At 34.8% G+C, this 21195-nt stretch overlaps 1 protein-coding gene across 2 annotated transcripts in view; it reads right to left on the reverse strand.

Moving 5' to 3' along the window:
* The window catches only part of LOC126889809 (uncharacterized), a 168098-nt gene that overhangs the window by 84324 nt on the left and 62579 nt on the right, over positions 1-21195 (reverse strand). For both annotated transcript variants that reach the window (XM_050658468.1, XM_050658467.1), the window contains exons 6-8: positions 19967-20135; positions 11216-11414; positions 1611-7942 (exon numbers count right to left, since the gene is read on the reverse strand). In XM_050658468.1, the coding sequence (XP_050514425.1) occupies positions 7669-7942; positions 11216-11414; positions 19967-20135 (642 nt within the window). In that variant the 3' untranslated portion in view covers positions 1611-7668. The remainder of the gene's footprint in view (positions 1-1610; positions 7943-11215; positions 11415-19966; positions 20136-21195) is intronic.

Raw genomic sequence — 21195 nt, forward strand, 5'->3', positions numbered from 1 at the left:
AATCAGTTGAATTCCGTACATAATTTCAATCACACGAAATTAATGTTTTCCTTAATTTTTAAAGATCAATTGTTGAAGATGGTTATGCTGGTAAGTGCTCATTTTTTCTAATCCAATAAATCTATCTAATAATCAAACAATATTAAAAAAAGTTTTTATGATGAACCAAGGAAATTTTCTTCGTTTTGAAACTTTGGAAGGGTGGCAATTACTTGTACCCTTTTGTACCCGGGCTAAATTTTCTATATATCATAGCTGCACCTTTTCCATTAATAATAATACTTATTATAACCTGCACATGCTTGTAAATCATTATTTTTTTAGTAATAGCGTCCAAAGGTACGTATTTTTATTGTAATAGAATAAATCAGTTGAGTTCCGTTCATCATTTTTTTCACACGAAATTTAAGTTTTCCGTAATCTATACAGATTAGTCGTTGAAGATATATAATATTTGTGCTAATATTTTCTAATTTAATAAATATATCTGATAAACAAATAATATTAAAAAAACTTTGTATGATGAACGAATGAATTTCCTTCGTTTTGAAACTTTCAAATGATGGCTATGACTTGGACCCTTTTGTACCAGGACTAAATTTGCTATATGTAATATCTGCACCTTTTCCACTGATAATAAGACTTATTATAACCAAAACACTCGCCAACATTTTTTTGAGATTTGAAAATTTCTGTCTTGAATGCAGAGAACTTTTTCTTGGCCATAAGAGCCATTTCATGGTACTGAAAGCCACTGTATATAAAATACTTATACATAGTATGGATGGAAGTAATCAAATCAGCAATAGTTCCACTTGGACCGCTTTCAAAAGAAGCTCAATAAGCAAGGAACAAAGATTGCCGCAAGTTCCGGGAGCAATACACCAGATACTGTTCACGCATTGGCACGACTACAGATTTACTTTCAATGTTGATCATAACATCTGATCCACTGATAAAAAATAGCCTCAGAGAAATTCTAAACAAAAAAGCTGGTCAATTGTACCCAGAGGTTTTAAAGTTGATTATAACTCCTACAATAAAGTCTCAACCTCTGTCAAATCTACTTCAAAATCAGACGAATATTTATTTATATATTTATGTATTTGTATTTATAATGTATTAACATAGAAAAACTTTTGTTTTTAATTTTTTTATTTATTTTCTAGGCCTCTATACTCCATCTAATTTACTTACCGTTGCACGTCATCCGCATCATAGCCCGAGACGTCACATGATACCAACACGAAATATTTAGGGGGTAGGTGTGGTCTTTTTTAGAATCACTTTGCCGAGTACACTGGCGTTACAGCCATTAGGCATATTTTATTATGTACGCGTAGAAATAATATTTAAAGATTTCTATTAATGTTAACTTAAAGAAATACACAATAATATGTTTCATCTAATTTGTATAAATGGATTATAAAGCGTTTTAATGAAGCAAATTTGTTCGGAATACACTGTAACTGTAATCGAACGAAGGTGATATTTTGCCATAAATTGGTAACATTTATTTGACAGTTGCGGTGATGACACTTTATATTTGTTTATATTCTTTACTATAAGTATTTGTTTCATTATATGTATTTACTGTTATTATTATGTACTTTAACGTAAGATTATAACTTAATTCTTGTTTTCTATTTCTAAAGTTTTTATTTATTTACATTGAATATTAATTTGTTTTGCTGTATAATCCACTTCCGCAAAAATTGTGTGATGTATTTGATTTAAAATGAATTCAAGAATTTTTTGTAATTGGGCAACAATGTCAACTTAGATCTCTAACGTAAATAATGACGTGCAACGGTCAGTAAATTAGACGGACTGTAGACCTCTCTGATTCAGTTTTTAACTAATAAAAATGATTTATTTTATTATCAAATTATATTATTGCTCGATACAAATGTAAATATGATGAAAAATAATTTTGTCCACCTAGCTTGTTCTAGTCGACACACTGTGCGCTGAGCTGAATATTAATGACTCTCTTAGTTTGATTGCAGAACTATACATAAATACAGAAAAAGAAAAAAAGATGACAGAATGTCAACTATACGTCAACCAAACCCCTGTAGAAAGAGTGACGCACTACAACTACCTCGACAGCATAATAAACGAAAACTGGACCAACAATTAAGAGATAAAAACTAGATCTACCTTAAACCGGATGGGGTCTTCTTTCTTCAAGAGCCACAACCGCTCCCTTGGTATAAAAGTGAGAATGCTGCGATGATTTTTTTATGGTGTTGAATCTTGAACGAAGAAATATGCAGAAAATTGGAAGCATTTGAGATGTGGCTATATCAGAGAATACTTAAAATCCCGTGGACCGACCGAGTTACAAATGATGAGGACCTTAGAAGAATGAGGAAAAACCGAGAAGTACTAACCACCATCAAATCTTGAAAGAGACCTGTATAAATATGCGCTAGTCCTCGGAGTTTCTTGTTTCGTTTAAGAAAGAATGGGTATACTTACGCCCGAAAACCACTTTTCCTTTTTTTATTGCCTAGACACACACTATTTCCAAATCTGCCCAGTTTAATAAAAAAACCGCCTGAGTAATCTCATACTCCAAATCCTTTCTTTGATTCCCCCCCCCCCCCCGAACTTTGCATTTACTAGCTGGGCCAATAAATTGTCCCACCACCCACGATTTCAAGCATTTCTGAGCTCACCGTCGAAATGGCCGGTGACGTTCATTTAAGGTTTTGTAAAGAAATACCTACACTGTGGTAAGTCTTCTATTTTTTCTTTTGATTCGTTGAAATTGTGATAAAGAAATCTACTCTTCAATTCCCGTAGTTCTCAGTCTTTCGCCGATAAGGGCACTACCGTGAGGGCAATGCACCGTTTTTTTGGTGCTGGTATTTTAAAGGCGATAACTTGCAATATGTTTTTTGGGAGTTCGTCAATTCTTAATTTATTATGGCCTTTAATTTTTATTTGCATTGAAGCGATATAATTCTTATACATACATATAACTAAATAAAGAAAATGATATTCAGCCGTGTGATGGATGACCGAATTTATCTTTAACGTAAAGTTATCCTGTAGGTAAGTTATAATCCTCGAATTGGTGTGATGTATCATATTTAACTTAACTACTTGCGTTATTTCTTGACATTTCGTGAGTTATCTGATATATCAACTGTCAAGACGTTAAACCTCAAGTTATCAGATAACTTTGTAGTTATGTAAGGATATGCAAGGTTAGGTTCATCTTTTGACTTGTTTTTAGACATAAATCAAGTGAATTTAGAAGCTAATAATTTAATAATTAGGAATAGAAGGGTAATACAATTTTAAAAATTATACAAAAATCAAATCGAGAGATATAGTTGAAATTTTATTTTAAGTCCCTACTGAGCGTTCTATCCAGAGTTGCCAGATGATATTTTATAAATAGAACTTAGAAACTGAAATTCCCTCAAATTGAAGCTCAAATACCCCAAATTTAAATTTTTGCCGTATTTTAATAAATTAGTAGTCAAATGAAGAGAACAGTAAACCAAAATTATACTACTTATCAACGAGGGCACTGGAAATAATTAATAGTTCCTATCGCCTTCGATTATATGGGAGTATAATATACAGTTCTATGTATATTCGCAAATTTAATTTACCATGACCCCTTAAGATCCTCCATAATTTTCGGCCCCCAAAAAATCCCACTACAATTTCTGCTTAGAAAAATTTCCCTAGACGCTTTCAAATTACCCCAAAATTGTGGGAAAATACACCAATCTGGCAACCCTGTTTCTATCTACCGTTTGAAACACCACCGAACCCGAACAGCTATTTGCTGTTCGGCACTGTTAGGTCATCGACGGTGGCCGACGATGGGTATTTACTTTTACGGTCATCTACCCATCCTGTAACATGTTCCGAACTATCTCTCGCGCTCACTCCAACTTGTACTATTTCTACATAAGGTTCTCTTTATTACGTCAAACTTTGTTCCTCAAATGTTTTTTCTAATAATATAACGTTGAAAAAATAACTATGAAGAATACATCACACCGAATTTTACCTAAATAGTTATGGGCATCGTTATACCTAGAGTAATCTTAACTTTAACTCAAACGTTAAAGATAACTTCGGCCATCCATCACACGGCTGAATGATATTGAATTAAAGAAGATAATTCATTTTATTAACACATTTGTGATTATTGTTATGTAATTTTTTAATATTACGAGTAGGTTATGTGTTATTTCTATTGAACCAAAAAGCTTTTTTGGGTTTAAAAGGATTGTGACCCAAAGCCTTTCAATTATCCATATTTATGAAGTTCATGCAGTAATTAATTGTGAATAATCATTTATGTCAATTTTATTAAAGGCCGCAATCTCTTCTATAATAATTTTTGATAGTATGTGAATAATTTTTTTGAGTATGAAATAAATACATTTTTTTAGAACTTTATAAGTATTTTGATGATTTCATTTTATTTAAAATATAAATTTTTTACTGCATATAACATGCCAATTTTAGTCTATTGTACGGTGAAGATTTATTGGCGCCCTAGGATTTTGCAATTCCTAGAATTCAGTATTTCGTCTTTTCTTTGTGTCACAGTGTTAGCTATTTGTTATTAATCTGTCAATTATTCGTTATTTCTCTACTAGTCATATCCATATCCCTCTAACGAAGCTCCTGATCAGATTACTACCATCTTCATTCTACATACATACTAAATTATCGTTCTGATCTCCGTTTTTTTGCTCTTGTGACTTCTGCCTTTTCCTCGTTATACGCTGTGAGCTCGTACGTAGAGGGGATATTTATAAATTCGTGAGCGCCAGTAGTGACAAGTCTGTAAACGTTTACCGGAAATTTGACATAAATGTCAAAGTGATTAATTTTAAATTAAAATTAAAAACATTAATTATAAAAAATATTAGTTGATCAAAGCTGTGGTATATATTTTTACCTTAAATATACTTACGTTTTAAATACTGAATTTGCGTTTTTTAATGTTCTGTAATATGTAATTATAAATTAATCTTGGCGTCACCTACATGATAATTGTGAAAGTATCCGAAGTAAGAAATTAATATTTCATCAATAGAACGTCAAAATGATTAGCAAAATCTTAAAAAAATCTATTACAATTTAATTACTTTTTAGCGTTGTAAATATTAAGCGATAACAATTAAATAATAAATTTAAAAATTACCGGTGAAAGTTGAATTAGTAACCGCTAGGAGCGACACCAGCGAAGCTCAGAGCGTATAGTACAACTAAAAAAGTGGTAAGGAAACTATTCAAATGATGCTGTTCGTTTGGTGCTCAAATGATGCCCAAATATATGAGAAAGACGTAAACAAGAGAATGGTCCAATCGGTTTAAAAATGGCTGCACTTCTGTTGGCAGTGGCTCGTATTGTGATCGACCCTTCAGCACAACGCCTGGAGAATCGATCTTGGAATGGACATCCTAAGTCTTGACGTCACAAAATTGGGAGGAGCTTATATTTGACTCCAAACAATTTTGTTTATAATGTTAAACACTCAAAGGAATTTTTAATTTATTGTTTGCGTGATTTGTGTGACAAAATAAGACTTTTCATTTAGGTATTTAGTTAAAGAGACGTTTCAATTAATAGATTTTTATTCGTTTTTGCCCAGGTGAGTTAATTTAATGTAATGATTAGAACGTAAACAGTTTTGAGGTTATGTTTATTTACAACCACTAAGGAATAAAAACCACCTGAGCAAAAACGAATAAAACATTAATTAGATCTATAATGCATCTGCTTCAAAAACATTACTTAAAAAACGACAGCATACACAACGCTGGTATTAGAATTGCACTTGGAGCCTTCCGGACAACTCCCTCCGAAAGCATACTGAGCGAAGCCGGCGAACCACCTCTAAGCTACCGAAGAATGTACTTAGCTCTAGCACATGCTACATCTATAGCCTCAGATATAAAAAAAACCTCTCTTCTGTAATACTTTTAATAACAAATATATCAACTATTACAATAATAAGCCCCGTGCCCCCAAACCTTACTACGAGAGAATCCGATTATATAGTTCCAGACTAAACATTCAATTCCCAACAGTATTTCAAACGAATACAAATAACTATCTACCTTGGACTATCGAACAGCCCAAAGTCAATACAGCGTTAAGTATATATAATAAACATGAAACTAGTCCTATTATTTTTAAAGTCAAACTAAATTCAATCCTAGATCAACAATACAATGAGTGGATTATAATTTATACAGATGCATCCAAAGGTGAACTTGGCGTTGGAGCAGCAGTGGTAACCCCAAATGACACTTTTCAATTTAAACTTCCTCTAAATTCCAGCATCTATACTGCAGAACTATTTGGTTTGTTCAAAGCCATCAAGCAAGTAAATATCAAAAACCTCCCTTGTTGTCTAGTCCTTTCTGACTCTCAGCGCAGTGAAAGCCCTGCAAAATGTATACCCTAAACACCCCATTGAGAAAATGATCAAGGCCGAATTAATGAAAGCTCAAGACAATTTTAGAAGAATCCACTTCCTGTGGATACCATCTCATATAGGTATAGAAGGGAATGACGAAGCAGATACTAGTGCGCGTAACGCTATCAACAGTGACGCATCAGAAACAGAGTGTCGGAGTGTCGCAGGCGATCTAAAAGTTTATTTCAAAAATAAAGTGTTAAGTGCGTGGAATCGGGAGTGGAATGACTCTAGTTCTAAACTCAGAACCATCAAAAGTGACATTTTTTCATGGAAGTCCACTGTCAGAAGCAGAAGATGCCAAACTATTATTACACGTTTACGACTTGGACACTGTAGGTATACTCACGCCTATCTCTTCTCAAATAGTGAACCTCCAAAATGCGAAACATGCAATACAGTAGACAGTATAAAGCACTTCTTGATAGACTGTCCTAAATATGTAAATCAAAGACAGTTTTACAATTTGCCAAATAACCTGAAAGCACTACTCAACAAAAATTTAGTTCCGGACAATTTATTGGGTTACTTAAAATGTATAAATATGTTACACAAAATTTAACTTAATTAATTGTTACAAATGTTCAATTGTTCTCAAATTCTAATTAATTGTTAAAATGATTGATTGTTATAAATGTTAAATTTAACATTATTACAAATGTTACAGCAATGTCGCTAATAACCTTTGGGTGGATGCGACTTTGTCTCTTTAAATAAATAAAAAAAAAACGAATAAAAATCTCTTAATTAAGTCGTTTCTTTAACGAAATACCTAAATGAAGTCTTATTTTGCCACACAAAGCACATAAATGAAAAATTCCTTATGACCATTTAACGTTACAAACAAAATTGTTTGGAGTCAATATAAGCTCCTCCCAATTTTGTGACATTTGTGACGTCAGACTTAGGCTGTCCATTGAGAATGGCTCGAGTGTGAGCCAAATATATTCCAAAATTGCACATGTGAGGGCAGAAAACGATTCGCTCGGAAGAATTTGTAACAAATTAAAATTGAACTGCTCATTGATGAGGTGCCACGGATTTAATAGAAAAATCCTATAGTTGTTTCATGTGTTTGTTGATGAAAATTAATCAGGTGTTTCTCGATAAAAATCAAATAAATGAGATGTTTTGACCCTCGTGATCACTTACCCCACAAATTAAGCCATATCGATGTACGAACCCTGAACTTACCGTTTCACGTTTCTCGGGCATTAGTTACATTGCTGGTACTACTACTGGTATTATTTACAATAACGTAATTGTTAACAGGTACAATGGAATTATCAACTAATTGGACGTTGTGCTGATTATCAATTAATGCACGGCTTTCGGGTTGCTCTTCTTCTACTTCTCGCACGTCTACGAGGTGCTCCGTATAGTAGTAAGGTGTGTTCAGGTAGTCTATCATCCTTCTTGGAAGTGGAAGGCTCGGTATTAAGTCTCTTCTAACATTCTTATGTATTACAAACCTACAAATATAAACATTTTTGTACTCGTAATATAGTAAGACATCTATTATGCAACCTTCTATTCTAGAATTTAATTTGCATTTACACATTATATAAACAATATCAACATTATATAACAAAAATCAACATACACCAACACTCCACTAAATTTCAGATTATTTAAACTGAATTTTAGAAAATAACAAGTAGAAATATATGTCATACATATGAAGTTGATTTAAGAGCTTAGCCAAACTATTAACTACTCGTGGACGCATGAGTAATATCGGCCATATTGGACAAAGGTGATGGTTGTCAGTAAAACGCCAATACAACTGGAAGTGGTAACAGCTGACCGTGAACAACTGGAGAGAACTAACAGTACCACCTATCTTGGTTGTAATGTAAATGAGAACTGGGACATGAACAAAAAAATTAGAATGCGTATAGAGAAGGCCACAACTGCATTCTTTAAGATGAAGAAACTGTTATGTCAAAACAATAATACTTTGAGTCTGAAAATTAGATAAGTGAGCTGTTATGTGTTCTCTACTCTTTTTTATGAGGTTTGTTCCAACTCGATACAAAACCGTTCTTGAACGGTTACGAGTATGCGCAGTAACGAAAAATGTGTTACTGCGCATAATTATTCGTTATTGCGCATGCGCATAACGATTCAAGAACGGTTTTGTATCGAGTTGGAACAAACCTATGGTGTCGAAGGTTGGACTTTAACGGGTACACTTCTCAAGAATCTGGAAGACTTTGTAATCTGGGTGTATCAGAGAATCCTACGAATAAGTTGGGTGGATAGAGTTCGTAACGAACTTGTTTTGCATCGGATGGAAAAAGTTACGGAAGTCGTCAGAACAGTAAAGTTAAAAACCACAAACATGAATATTTTGGCCAAGTTATGCGCCACCCATAGATATATAATATACTCCATTTAATAATACAAGGAAAGGTAGACCTTTAATAATACAAGTCAACCTGAGAGAATGGTTTAACAGATTCTCTGCGTCCCTTTTCCGTGCTGCCGTCAACAAAATTACTATAGCCAATTTGATAGTTAACGCTCGATAATCGAGCACGGCATATAAAGAAGAATGGAGCAAAGAAATATAACTATAAAATATTGTTAAGATAATGAGACTGGTCGTTTATGCAGGGTGTTGAGTAGCGGATTGTTATTTTATAGTTAGATTCATTCATTCATTAAGCGTTACAATCCCTAGGGATTACAGCAAACGCCATGGCGTACAAAACCCTATTCTCGTCTGAGGTGGATTATTCCTCTACATCTACATCATTTATAGCTTGTTGTGTGTCTTGCTGCTGTGTCGTGACCCTTTTCCATTTTTTCCTGTCCTTGCACTGAACTTTCCAGTCTTTAACATTCATTGTTTCTATGTATTCTTCTACATCATCCAGCCATGTTCTTCTAGGCCTTCTTTTACACCTGGGGCATAGTGGTGTCTAGTTAGATATCCTTCTCAGCATATTTCAATGTGGGTGTCTCTGTATATGTCCTATCCATTCCAAGCGAAGAGATTTTATGTATATGACTATATTTTCTCTATTCAATTCTTCTTCAATTTCGACATTTGTTTTCATTCTTCTTTCTTCCTTTCTTATTGCATTGTGGCCCAGAATTGTTCTCATTATTTTTCTTTCAAATTTTATACAGGGCTATCTTCCTCTTTCTTGTTTATCGTCGTTGTTTCCATCCCATATATAACAATAGGTTTTACTAAGGTCTTATATAGGTTCATCTTTGTTCTCTTACTTAGTCTTGCTTCTGAGCAGATTTCTATTCATTCCATGTTTTTTTGTCTTTCAGAATTTTTCCTTTGTTCTCTCTTTTCCGGTTTTCCCTATTGTTACTCCCAAGTAGCTAAATGTGAATACAGTTTCAAATTTATGGTTTTGTGTTATTAGATATTTCAGAGTAATTTACCAGTACGTGACTAAGTTAGAGTACATATTTAAGTTGAATTTGGCAAAGAAAGCGTTAAATTACATATCACAACAAAGAAGAAGAAGGGAAAGGCCTTCAGTTGCGTGGGAAGAAAATGCACGGCACATAATGAGAGACAGAGCCATCAAAGACGACGAATGAATGGACAGAAAACGGTAGCGGCCGAAATGTGAGAAGCGGCAGAGGCTGTAGGAACCTCGCTTATAGATAAATAGATAGATAGATTAAAATAAAATAAGAAAGTTAATATTTTTCTAGAGTACGGGATTTCTCGTTGAAATGTAATGAAAGCGAAAGATGCAAAGACTTTACAACCAAACAACAGCCTTGTCACATAACTACTGCCTCATTCGTCTCACTCCTTATATTTATTTCACAATGGTTATACAAAAAATAAAAAATCTCCAAAAATAAAAAAGTGGTTGGACGTAAAAAAATCCGGTTCCAAGGAAATTAGATATATCTTTCTGCTATAAATATGTAGATATTTCGATTATCTGTATTTATATATATCACAATTACAAAAATTGTTTGAATACGTATTTGAGCGAGAAGGGGATTACAATATACTCCGTCTAATATACTTACCGTTGCACGTCATCCGCGTCATAGCCCATAAGGTCACATAGTGACAGCCCGTACTTACCGAGTACACTGGAATTTCAGCCACTAGACATATTTTATTATATACGCGTAGAAATAATATTTGAATATTTCTATTAATGTTAGCTTAAAGAAAGACACAATAATATATTTCATTTAATTTGTATAAATGGATTATAAAGCGTTTTTATGAAGCACATTTGTTCGGAACGCACTGTAACTGTAATCGAACGAAGGTGATATTTTGGCATAAATTGGTAACATTTATTTGACAGTTGCAGTGATGACACTTCATATTTGTTTTTATTCTTTACTATAAATATTTTCTTTAGTATTTGTTTTATTATATTTATTGTTTTTATTATTTACTTTAACGTAAGATTATAACTTAATTCTTCTTTTCTATTTCTAAAGTTTTTATTTATTTACATTGAATATTAATTTGTTTTGTTGTATAATCCACTTCCGCAAAAATTATGTGATATATTTGATTTAAAATGAATTCAAGAATTTTTTGTAATTGGGCAACAATGTCAACTTAGATCTCTGACGTAAATAATGACGTGCAACGGTAACTATATTATACGGACTGTAAGTGTGGTTTATCGAAAAACTTTAATTTTCTTTTGTTAGGTCAAATAGTTATTAAACAATAATTCTCATATTTAATCTCGATGTATTGATTACAATACTAATCACATTAAAATACTCACCTACAAATATGTTGTAAACTCTGAACTTGCTTAAACCTAGAAACTGGATGAAGTAATTGCACTCGTACTGGCCCAATGACAGGCCTTCGGTGGAGGAAAAATAAATATCTACCACTACGTGAATGTTCTACAGCATTTTCGATAAATTCCACAATGGTTTGGGATTTGAACTTAGTACAGCTACCAAAACTAAAGTTACCTAAAACAATAATTTAAAATTTTAGAAGTTATACTTCTTTAGGCGCGATTGAGAGTGATTTTTATTATTCTGGGCGCATGCGCACACAGACAGTATGAAGTTCGTTGATAATCTTTTAAGTTATGTATGTATCAGCGCAAATAAGGTATGAAAATAATATTTTAGTGTTTTTAGTAAATATATTATTTATTATAATTTTTGTGTCTTTGGATTTGTCTTCCAAGGGAGTAAGATAATAAGTATCTATTATAACATATTTATACTTCACTTGATCTATTTGTTACCGTGATTTATAATTATGTCCGAGATGTCACGTAGACAGAGCGATGGTAGCTTCGTTGGTAGAGCATTCTACCACCACAGATCGAGAGGTTCCGGGTTCGAATGAGGGCAATTCAAATTTTTTGAAAGTTGTAGGTAAGTATTAAAATTGGTTTAATATTTAAATAAAATACAATTAAACTGTTGAGTATATTTATTTAGTTGAAATTATATAATAGATGTATAACTTCTTACGTGCGTACAAAGTACACACCCATTCTTTTTTTTTTATTTATAACTCGACTTTTAATTGCTCTTGAGAAAATAATCTTCTAACCAATTATAAAAAATTAGCGTTATATTACGTGGGTGGTCCGATAAGTACTTAGCCTCTCCGCCCGATGGCGCCACTATCGCCAGAGAAATATACTATTGTATAATACATTCTTGTAGACGGCCTATCAAAATCTGTTTTAGTCGGAGAGATAGAAGCGGATTTTGTGCGTGATAAGTAATATGGAAAAACTATACGGGGATATATTGAATTCGTTGTGTACATGACTTTCACCAACGGCCGGAAACCAGAGTGGGGGCTGAGGGTAGTTATAAGGGGTCAAAGTCGCGGTTTTTATTTTTTTTTTGTGACGCTCATGATCGAGATAGTTCACCAAAATTTGGGAACAAGTAGGTCCTGGCGTAACTAAGTAAAATCTCTAGGGGCGGAACGCTGCGTGGCAGACAAAGGCGTGGGGGTAGGGGTGAATATAAAAAATATAAAGGGTTTTTTGCGACTTTCGTGATTCAGATAGTGGACCAAAATTTGGGAATAAGTAGATCATGACATAGATAAGTAAAATCCCCAGAGCCGGAAACCAGAGTGGGGGACGACGGTAGTTATAAGGGTCAAAGTCGCCGTTTTTATTATTTTTTTTGTGACGCTCATGATCGAGATAGTGCACCAAAATTTGGGAATAAGTAGGTCATGACGTAACTAAATAAAATCTCCAGGGGTGGCACGCTGCGTGGCCGACAAACGGGGGGCAGGGGTGAATACAAAAAATATAAGGGGTTTTTGCGACGTTCGTGATTGAGAGAGTGCATCAAAATTTGGGAATAAGTAGACCATGACATAACTAAGTAAAATCCTCAGAGCCGGAAACCAGAGTTGGGGATGAGGGTAGTTATAAGGGGTCAAAGTCGCCGTTTTTATGATTTTTTTTTGTGACGCTCATGATCGAGAAAGTGCACCAAAATTTGGGAATAAGTAGGTCATGAGGTAAATAAGTACAATCTCCAGGGGTGGAACGCTGCGTGGCCGATAAAGGGGTGGGGGTAGGTGTGAATATAAAAAATATAAGGGGTTTTTTACGACGTTCGTGATTGAGAGAGTGCACCAAAATTTGGGAATAAGTAGACCATGACATAACTAAGTAAAATCATCAGAGCCGGAAACCAGAGTTGGGGATGAGGGTAGTTATAAGGGGTCAAAGTCGCCGTTTTTATTTTTTTTGTGACGCTCATGATCGAGATAGTGCACCAAAATTTGGGAATAAGTAGGTCATGAGGTAACTAAGTACAATCTCCAGGGGTGGAACGCTGCGTGGCCGATAAAGGGGTGGGGGTAGGTGTGAATATAAAAAATATAAGGGGTTTTTTGCGACGTGCTAGATTGAGATAGTGCACCAAAATTTGAGAATAAGTAGACCATGACTTAGCTAAGTAAAATCCCCAGAGCCGGAAACCAGAGTTGGGGATGAGGGTAGTTTTAAGGGGTCAAAGTCGCAGTGTGTATTATTTTTTTTGTGACCCGGCACAACATTTGTCCCCCCCGCAGCGTTCCGTCCCAGGAGATTTTATTTAGTAATGTCATGATCTACTTATTCCCAAATTTTGGTGCACTATCTCGATCACGAACGGCAAAAAACCCCCATATATTTTTATACTCACCCCTGCCTAACACCCCTTTGTACCCAAGCAGCCTTTCGCCCTGGAGATTTTACTTAGTTACGTCATGATCTACTTACTCCCAAATTTTGGTGCACTATCTCCAACATGAGCACCGCAAAAAAAATAATAAAAACCGCCACTTTTACCCCTTATAACTACCCTCGTCCGCCACTCTGGTTTCCGCCTCTGGGGATATTACTTAGTTATGTCATGGTCTACTTATTCCCAAATTTTGGTGCACTATATCAATCACAAACGTCGCAAAAACCACTTATATTTTTTATATTCACCCCTACCCCCACCCCTTTGTCGGCCACGCAGCGAAGCGTCCCTAGAGATTTTACTTAGGTACGTCATCTCGATCATGAGCGTCATAAAAAAATAATAAAAACCGCCACTTTGACCTCTTATAACTACCCTCGTCCCCCACTCTGGTTTCTGGCCGTTGGGGAAAGTCATGTACACAACTAATTCAACATATTATCCCCGTATAGTTTTTCCATATTACTTATCACGCACAAAATCCGCTCCCAGCTCTTAGACTATTTTGTTTTGACCACGCGTGGAAGCGAGCGTGTTTGGGGATTTTAGAAAAAATGAAAAAGAGCAATATTGGCCGGTCATTAGATTCTTGTTTCTGGAAAGGAACCCGCATAGTGAAATCAAAGAGCGTTTGAATGCTGTGTACGGTGACCATTCTCCTTCGATGGCGGCTAACAAACATTGGTTTCTAGAGTTACAACGTGGTTGCACGTCGCTTTTTGATAAGTCACGTCCAGGTGCCCCGAAAACGGTTACCACGGAGGATAACGTGAAAAAATCAGTGGCGGCTTTTGGGGGTAGGCAGGATAGGCCGGGCCTAACCAATAATTTTAACAGTTTTAAAATTGAAAAACATATATATTGAAAAACATAAATTATGTTAATGCATGTAAATAACTTTTAAATGTACTAAATCACTCAATACATTAGCTTCCATTAAAACAACTATGTTATAATATATTATCACAGAAAGCATTGAATCGTATCCAGGCATTTTAAATATCATTAATAGGCCCGTTCGGAGCCGGCCGACCCCGCTCACATAAGATCTCCGTACAAAAAGCGTTTGAAGTTAAGTCGCTTGCCGGACAACGATTTTTATATTGTCGTGTTATGCTTGCTGTTTAGGCACCAGACGATCGGGCCTTCGCCAACCATCGTTGCCACTTGTAACGTAATTATCGAATTGTAATATAAATTTTCTTTTAAGTTATGATAAAAAAATATGTAACTATAACATAATCTATAATTATTGTAACATATTTTTAAACAAACGGAATTTATTTCTGGAATTGGGCGATAATAAAAGATTCACACAGAATATGGCGCTAAATTTCCACAAAAAGCTTTGGACTCATTGATGGATACATATGAACTACTTTTTAATAAATCCTTATTAAAAACTGAACTGGAGATGATTTTTTCTGCTATTCACGTGAAAATTTTCACGATAAGAGTTTGTTAGAACTAATTAAAAGTATGTTTGACAACGAAACCAATGAAATTCTTCTTGAAAGCTACAAGTTATTTTGTTTACTTGCTACAATACCTGCAACAACGCTGCAGTTGAAAGAACCTTCTCCACTTTAAAGCGAATAAAGTCATCTCTTCTCGGTGTCTCTTCGAAATACAATGACGCAAAATCGGCTTTCATCACTGTCTACTGATTATAGAAAGAGAGATTATAGAAAGAGAGAGACAACAGGGGTAAACAAAAGCAATATAAGCAACAGAGAGAAAAAGGAAAGAACAGAAAAAGAGTGGCTGTGCGCGCGAGAGAACGGTCTGGAAAGACGTGCCACGCGCGTAAGCCGAGAGTGGGTTTAGTTGGTAGAGGCATTGTAACACGGAGCATCCGGAGACAAGGCCCCCAGAGGGGGAACTGCTTTCGGATGTACTCCGTTTACTCTGAATCCAACACACGCCAAGTACGATTCATCTGGTACGGTCTTTAGAAGATTCCCACTCTCACACACAAAAAAAATATGTATTACACACACTGGCGGCTATTTTTTTGGGGGTCATGGATCTTGAGGGTGATTACTTTTCTCTGATGCAAGGTCACTTTTAGTCTTACCACCAATAGGATAAGTGGGTTTTCAAATATTTGGGGGGGAGGGGGGTCATGACACCGTGACCCCTCCCTCTGGATACGCCACTGATTACACATAGCTATATGTAATTTGCTGGCTTGGTCTACCCAAAATTTTACCCCACCAGCCGCCACTGGAAAAAATCCACGATCGACTATTGACAAACTGTCAACTGAGGTTCGCGAGATAGCTGAGACAGTAGGCATCTCAAAAGATCGCGTGAGTCATATCCTGCAGGAAATTTTGAGCATGAGAGAGCTGTCGGCGCGATGTGTGCTACGTTTTCGCACTCAGGCCAACAAGCGCCACCATGAGACAATTCCAGAGCAATGTCCGAGGTTGTTTAAGCGTAATCTGAAGGGAGTTTCTACGTTGCTTCATAACCGCCGACGAAACTTGGATCCTCCGGTACTCACCAGAAACCAAGGAACATTAGATACAGTGGACGTCACCCCGCGAACGTGCTCCGAAGAAGGCGAAGACTATCCTACAGAAGGGGAAGCTGATGACCACCGTTTTCTGGGATTCACAAAGTGTGATCTATATCAGCTTCCTGAAAAAAGGGCAAAACGGTCACAGGGTTTTACTATGTTGATTAACGGGTCGATTCGACGCCGACTTGCAGAAAAAACAGTCCGAATTGGGGAAAAAGTGTTCTTCTACCATGACAACGCACCGGCTCATACCTCCACCGTCGCCGTGGCCAAAGTGGTCGATTTGGCCTACGAATTTCTGTCCTATCCACCGTATTCTCCAGATTTGGCCCAGTACGACTTCTTTTTGTTTCCAAACTTAAATAAAATTAAGTCGAATGAGAAGTTTATCGCCGCTGTGGAAGCCTACTTTGCAGACCTCGAGAAAACATAAGTTGGAACATCACTGGTTCAAGTGTATCGAGCTAAAAGGAGACAATCAGCCCTGTGATGGATGACCGAAGTTATCTTTAACGTTTGAGTTAACGTTAAGATAACTATCAGGGATAACTATAGACCAGTAAGGATCTGTTTTAAGGTGGATGTGAGAGGTGGCATTCAGATTTTTGCGGATAAAGTTAGGTGATAACTTCGTTAATAATAGTTGATTTACGCTCCTTCTCAAATATGCCCGGAACATTAATAAAAAAAAATAAAATATTTAAAAATTTCAAAAAATTTCGTTTTATTTCTAATTTTTTGCTTATAACTTTAAAACGATTCATTTTGGAACAAAGTCGTATAGGAATAAAACAAAGATAATTAAATTTTCTATCAGATGCGATTGAGAAGGGGGCAAAACAAGCCTGTCCTTATTCAATGATTTTCCATCACTTAGGTTACACTTGGAACCTTCCTAATTCGCTTAGAAAATTTTTGTAGTATGCTAAAACCGTACACCAAATTTCATTAAAATTGACTTACAAGATTTTGAATAACAATTTTGCAATCTAAACTTTTTTTAAAAAATTAAATTGCATACTTGGTCTTGTTGAAAACAGCTCTTTTTCGTCAATGTAAGTGTCTTATTTTCGAAATAGCCTAATAAGTAATATGCAAGCTAGGAGGCGTTATTTAATCATATTCAGAAATCTAGTTTTCTTTGGAAAATATTAAATACAAGTATGCATTTTTAATCCTGAATTACAAAATAAGACCAAATTAGCAACATAATACCGAAAACGGCATGTCGATACCTTTTTTCTATCTCGAGATATCTTAAGAAATGTGTAAATTTTAAACATAACTGTAAGTGTCACCGGTAAACGAGGCTAAGGAAAAGTAGTGTGCTATGGAAAAAACAAATAAACATTTTCCAGTTGTAAACGTATATAATTAATTAACACAACAATAAGACAAACAACACTATAAAATATAACAAACAAATAAAAGCAACTACTTACTTAGTCTTAGTGACTGCCTAAATGTTCAAATTGTTGCCCATCATTTTCGATTCATGCATTTACTCTTTCAAGAGTAGATTGAATAGCAACAGATTTAACTGTTTTAGACTTTTATTTATGGGGACGGATTAAAGACCTTATTTTTGCCGCTAGGCCCACTACTCGAGAAAACATTATCTAGAATCTAGAGAATACGAAACGCCATTCAAAGCATTGCGAAAGCAGAAATTGAGACTGCTGTTCAATCTACTCTTGAAAGAGAAAATACTTGCATCGAAAATGATGGGCAACAATTTGAACATTTAGGTCGTCACTAAGTAAGTAGTTGCTTTTATTTCTTTGTTATATTTTATATGTTGTTTGTCTTATTGTTAATTATATACGTTTACATCTGGAAAATGTTTCTTTGTTTTTCCACAGCACACTACTTTTCCTTAACTTCCTTTACCGATGACATTAACAGTTGTTTAAAATTTACACGTTTCTTAAGATATCTCGAGATAGAAAAAAGATATCGACATGCGGTTTTCAGTATTATGTTGCTAATTTGGTCTTATTTTGTAATACATGATTAAAAATGCATACTTGTATTTAATATTCTTCAAAGAAAACTAGATTTCCGAAAATAATTAAATAATGCCTACTAGCTGGCATATTACTTATTAGGCTATTTCGAAAATAAGACACTTACATTGACGAAAAAGAGCTGTTTTCAACAAGACCAAGTATGCAAAATTCGATTTAGCAGAACCGGACTTACAGCCATGTTTTCATAAGAAGGTTCCCACTCACTCCTACCTCTTATTTGCAAAGGTAGACTTAAACTTGTAAAATGAAATATGCGCATAATTTTATGAAGAATACGATGATTGAATTTTTAGTGCCCTTTCATTAGGAAAATTTTGTAAAATTTTGATTTTTTAATTTTTGATATTCAATTACGCCCTCTAGCGGTGGACCTACAATTATGAAAATAATTTCCAGACTTTTCCCGAGTCAACTTTTGTTATAAATATTTTTTTCCCAAAGCCGTACTATAAACGGTTCCTGAGATATGGCCGAGAGCCATTCTTATTGGGACACCCGGTACAAAGAACTGTATATTATACTCCCATATAATCGAAGACAATAGGAACTATGAATTAAGTAGTATAATTTTGGTTTACTGTTCTCTTCATTTGACTACTGATTTATTAAAATGAGGCAAAAATTTAAATTTGGGGGATTTGAGCTTCAATTTGAGGGAATTTCAGTTTCGAAGTGGGGGATTTATAGAATCTCATCTGGCAACTCTGGATAGAAAGAACAGTACGTACTTTTGATTATTAAATTATTAGCTTCTAAATTCACTTGATTTCTGTCTAAAAACAAGTCAAAATATAAACCTAACCTTACAATCCTTAACATAACTACAGAATTATCTCATAACTTGAGGTTTAACAGTTTAACGTCGCGTTATAAAGTGACAGGTGATAAGTATATCCGATAACTCAAGAACTGTCAAGAAATAACGCAAGTAGTTAAGTTAAATACGATACATCACACCAATTCGAGGATATAACTTTACAGGATAACTTTACGTTATATTTAACGTGAGTGATTCATCACACGGATGAATATCGAAAAATAAATCGGCACTTTTCCAAAATTGTCGTTATTCTTGTGGAGGATAACTACTTATCGGACCGCCATAGTAAATGTCGTTTTGTTTAGATCAATAAATTAATGCTTAGAGTAGAGTGTTGTACCTTGGGTACTCATGTACCTTGGTACACACATAGTCATATGGCCATCTATGACATTTTGTTGGAATCTCACTTACTAGTCCAATCGTCAGAGATTTGATCTCTAAAAAGGAGACAAACAAGCTGAATTTTGCTGATATCAAAAGTTTGCCACTCCTACCATTGGGTTTCCCCTAAGACCCCACCACGAAGGAAGGGGAAGCAAAACATTGATTTACCAAGAATCTGTACGTGCGTCGTAGAAATAAACGTTTCAAAGAAGAAAGGTAGCTGACAATTTTGAACAAAAGTGTTTATTAGCCCTTTTTGTGTAGAATGAACCGTTCTCTTAGAAACAACGCTTGAAGCGATCGGCGATTTTTAATGTCAGCTACGTGTGGGAAATCAATTTTTTAAAAGAAGTTTATATCAACTCAACTGTAAAAATTCAATATCTTTTGATCAAAGTATCCTGTTGAGAAACATCCCAATGTTCTTTTAAAGGTGAAAATGAATGCTTTGTATGCAATTTTTGTATTTTACCGCAAATGCAGTCAGTTTTTATAAATCTGCTAAATAAATAAAAATAAAATAAATGCATTTACTTACCCTGATCGTGTTCGATTCTCACGTGTCTTACACAATTATTAAGTTTAAACGTTAAAGAGAATATATAATGATCATCGCTACTATCACGTACAATAAATGAGCCATCCGGTTCGTTGGACAATATTTTTTCAGCTGTTTCACCTGATATTGGACCCCAATACCAACCATACTAAAAAAATAAGAAAACAGTAGAATAAAAAATAAATAACTTCAAATTATAATATTTGAAAAATTTTCCAGTCTAGTTATTTTTACATGGTATGTTTTGTGGTGGCGCCACGCGTGTCCCATGAAATCGGGACCAAGGAATTTTACATAATTCCCTTGGGTATAAATTATTTTATATTATATCTGCAAATTCGATCTCAGATGGTAAAATGTTATATCCACTATAATCTTCTTTATGGTGCCGAAGACTGTAAAAGTGTCAGTAACTGGGGAGCTGATCCAAACATATCAATATTACTATACAGAAATGTGATAAGATCGATCTTAGACTATGGATCTATTTTTTATGGCTCAGCATCAAACTCTGTACTGCAAAAAATCGAGAGGGTCAAAAATAAAGCACTTAGGCTATGCACTGGTTATCTTCGTAGCACACCTATATTGGTCATGGAATGTGAGCTTAATGAACCTCCACTTTCATTACGCAGGGAATACCTAAGTGAGAAATTTATAGTTAAAGTAGCGGTTAACGATAAACTGCTATTAAATGAAATTGTTCATCTAACCACGTCATACCTAACTCATTATTACTGGGAAAAAAAGAAACTGCTTTTAGTTGTAGAAAGCTTTCTCAACGTTTCCAATTCCATTGGCGACATACACCAAATAGAACAAAGCTCGTCTCGAAAACTAAATTATGACGATTATTTATCTCCAGTTAACTGTCATTTAAGTAATATTCGTGCGACAGACTTCCTCACTAAAATAGACCACCTTCAGTGTGTACAAAACAACTGGGGGAGTTATCAGAAATTATATAAGGATAGTTCAAAAATGGAAGGAAAAATTGGATATGCTATATATTACCCACAAAGAAGTATAAAAATAAACAACAGATTACCTGATAAAATGACAATTTTCACAGCTGAACTCATTGCAATCAAAGAAGCATACAAAATATGTATTAATCAAAAAGAACTCAATTCTGTTATATTTACAGACTGCCAAAGCAGTGTAAAGAAATTGAAATATAATGTACATAATTTTGCAGAAAATTATAT

The sequence above is a fragment of the Diabrotica virgifera genome, chromosome 8 (assembly GCF_917563875.1).
Source record: "Diabrotica virgifera virgifera chromosome 8, PGI_DIABVI_V3a".
NCBI lineage: Eukaryota > Metazoa > Arthropoda > Insecta > Coleoptera > Chrysomelidae > Diabrotica > Diabrotica virgifera.